The sequence below is a fragment of the Sprattus sprattus genome, assembly GCF_963457725.1.
Source record: "Sprattus sprattus genome assembly, chromosome: 1".
NCBI lineage: Eukaryota > Metazoa > Chordata > Actinopteri > Clupeiformes > Clupeidae > Sprattus > Sprattus sprattus.
In genome coordinates this window covers 23,975,057-23,977,556 of record NC_137920.1, presented here as the reverse complement: position 1 = coordinate 23,977,556, position 2,500 = coordinate 23,975,057, and the positions used below count along the sequence as shown (strand labels likewise).

Here is a 2,500-nt window from a genome sequence, read left to right as displayed (position 1 = left end):
TCAAACTGGACAGTCATGTTATTTACCTGCAACAGGTACTCAAACTGTACAGTCATGTTATTTACCTGCAGCAGGTACTCAAACTGGAAAGTCATGTTATTTACCTGCAACAGGTACTCAAACTGGACAGTCATGTTATTTACCTGCAACAGGTACTCAAACTGGACAGTAATGTTATTTACCTGCAACAGGTACTCAAACTGGTAGATGCAGAGGCCCAGTTCAGCCATGCTGGGCTTGAAGAGCTCCCTCAGCCTGTACTCCTGCATGCACCGCACAAACACACAGAACGCCTCCTCTTCTGGCATCTGCACACACACACACACACACACACACACACACACACACACACACACACACACACACACACACACACACACACACACACACACACACACACAGACACATGGACACACCCACACACACACATACAGACACACACACACACACACACACACACACACACACACACATACACACACAGAAACAAGAGAGAGAAGATGTTTTTGACTTGTTGATAAAGCCTCTTTACAATGAATAAAAAAAAACACAGTATCTGTATAACAATGTAATTAAGCATTTAACAAGTCATTATTAATACTATGAACAGTATCTCTCAAAAAAAGTACATATCATTTAGTTGATAGTGAAATGTGGTACACCAATAAAATGGGTGTGATTTTGGTAGTATTATGGTTGCTATGGTAGCTATTTGGTTGTGTTGTGGTTGGTTTTGGTTGCCGTGTGCATTGTTCACCTCACCTGCATAAGCAGAAGACCCACGATAAAGGCACTGCCCTGGCAGTACCCAACTTCCCTGTCAACCAGAGAATATGCCTGCGGGCACACACACACACACACACACACACACACACACACAGAGAGAGGGAGATAGCGAGAAAGAGAGAGAGAGAGAGAGAGAGACAGAGAGAGAGAGAAACAGACATTATTTACAGTATACACTCACTGTCTAGGAAAGGCAGAAAATTGCTGACAAAATGTAATATTGAGTGTGAGAGAATATGCCTGTGGGTACAAAAACACACACACACATGGTATGCACACACACGTACACACACGTACACACACACACACACACACACACATACGTACACACACACACACACACACACACACACATACGTATTCACACGTACACACACACTGTCTTGCGAGCAGTAATGGGACATCTCTGTCTGAGACACTCATAATAAGATTCAGGCTGATACCTGTCCTCAACACACTTTCATCCAACCTGCTACATCTCTCTCTCTCTCACTCTCTCTCTCTCTCTCTCTCTCCCTCAAACTCTCTCTACCTCAAACTCTCTCTCAGTCTCGCTCACATATATCTGCTACATCTCTCTCTCTCTCTTTCTCTCTCTCTCTCTCTCACTCTCTCTCTCTCACTCTCTCTCTCTCCCTCAAACTCTCTCTACCTCAAACTGTCTCTCAGTCTCGCTCACATATATCTGCTGCATCTCTTTCTCTCTCTTACACCCTCTTCATTTCCTTTGTCCTAAAACGCAGTGCTTACACACACACACACACACACACACACACACACACACACACACACACACACACACACACACACACACACACACACACACACACACACACACACACACAAAAAACACACGCACAGACACACAGACACATACAGACACACACAAACACCCACACACATAGAATGTCCTTCAGAGGAGGAGCTGAAGGACTTTCAGTACCGATGAATGTGTTTCATTATCTCTGTCACTGTCACACAGTGCACACACACACACACACACACACACACACACACACACACACACACACACACACACACACACACAAACTATTTCACCTTATTCACACACACACCTAATTCATACCTGCCTCCTGAACAAACACAAACTTAAGCACATTAATGCAAACATTTACACAAACAAATACCCCCATCCCCACACACATTTCTCCAAATACTTACACTGATAAACACGCACACACAAACATGTACCCACATACATTTATCTTGACACACACACTTATCTGTACTCACACACACACACACACACACACACACACACAAACACACACACACGCAAACAAACACATGCAAACAAACACACGCAAACACACACACACACTTACCTGTTTACAGACACACGTTCACGCACACACATAGGCATACATTGCCTTCACATACACACACACACACACTTACCTGTTCACAGGCACACATTCATGCACACACATAGGCACACACACACACACACACACACACACTTACCTGTTCACAGGCACATGTTCACGCACACATATAGGCACACACACACACACACACACACACAAACACTCTTACTTACACACTAACTTACACTTTCACGCATACACATAGGCACACATTGCCCTTTCACACACACCGTCCCACCCACCTTCATGACGTTGAAGAGCACCTCCTGGCCCAGGCTGTCCTGTCCCTTGAAGAACTCATGCTCGGGGTAGGTGCGGGCGATGTC

The 2,500-nt window shown here is 44.8% G+C and overlaps 1 protein-coding gene across 1 annotated transcript in view; it reads right to left on the bottom strand.

Moving 5' to 3' along the window:
• evi5l (ecotropic viral integration site 5 like) overlaps positions 1-2,500 on the bottom strand; it is a gene marked incomplete at both ends in the record, with an annotated part of 31,017 nt that overhangs the window by 25,190 nt on the left and 3,327 nt on the right. Inside the window, 3 exons of the mRNA XM_080836556.1 lie at positions 183-308; positions 763-837; positions 2,417-2,500. The exon at positions 2,417-2,500 is cut by the window's right edge and continues 141 nt beyond it. Of these exons, the coding sequence (XP_080692682.1) occupies positions 183-308; positions 763-837; positions 2,417-2,500 (285 nt within the window). The remainder of the gene's footprint in view (positions 1-182; positions 309-762; positions 838-2,416) is intronic.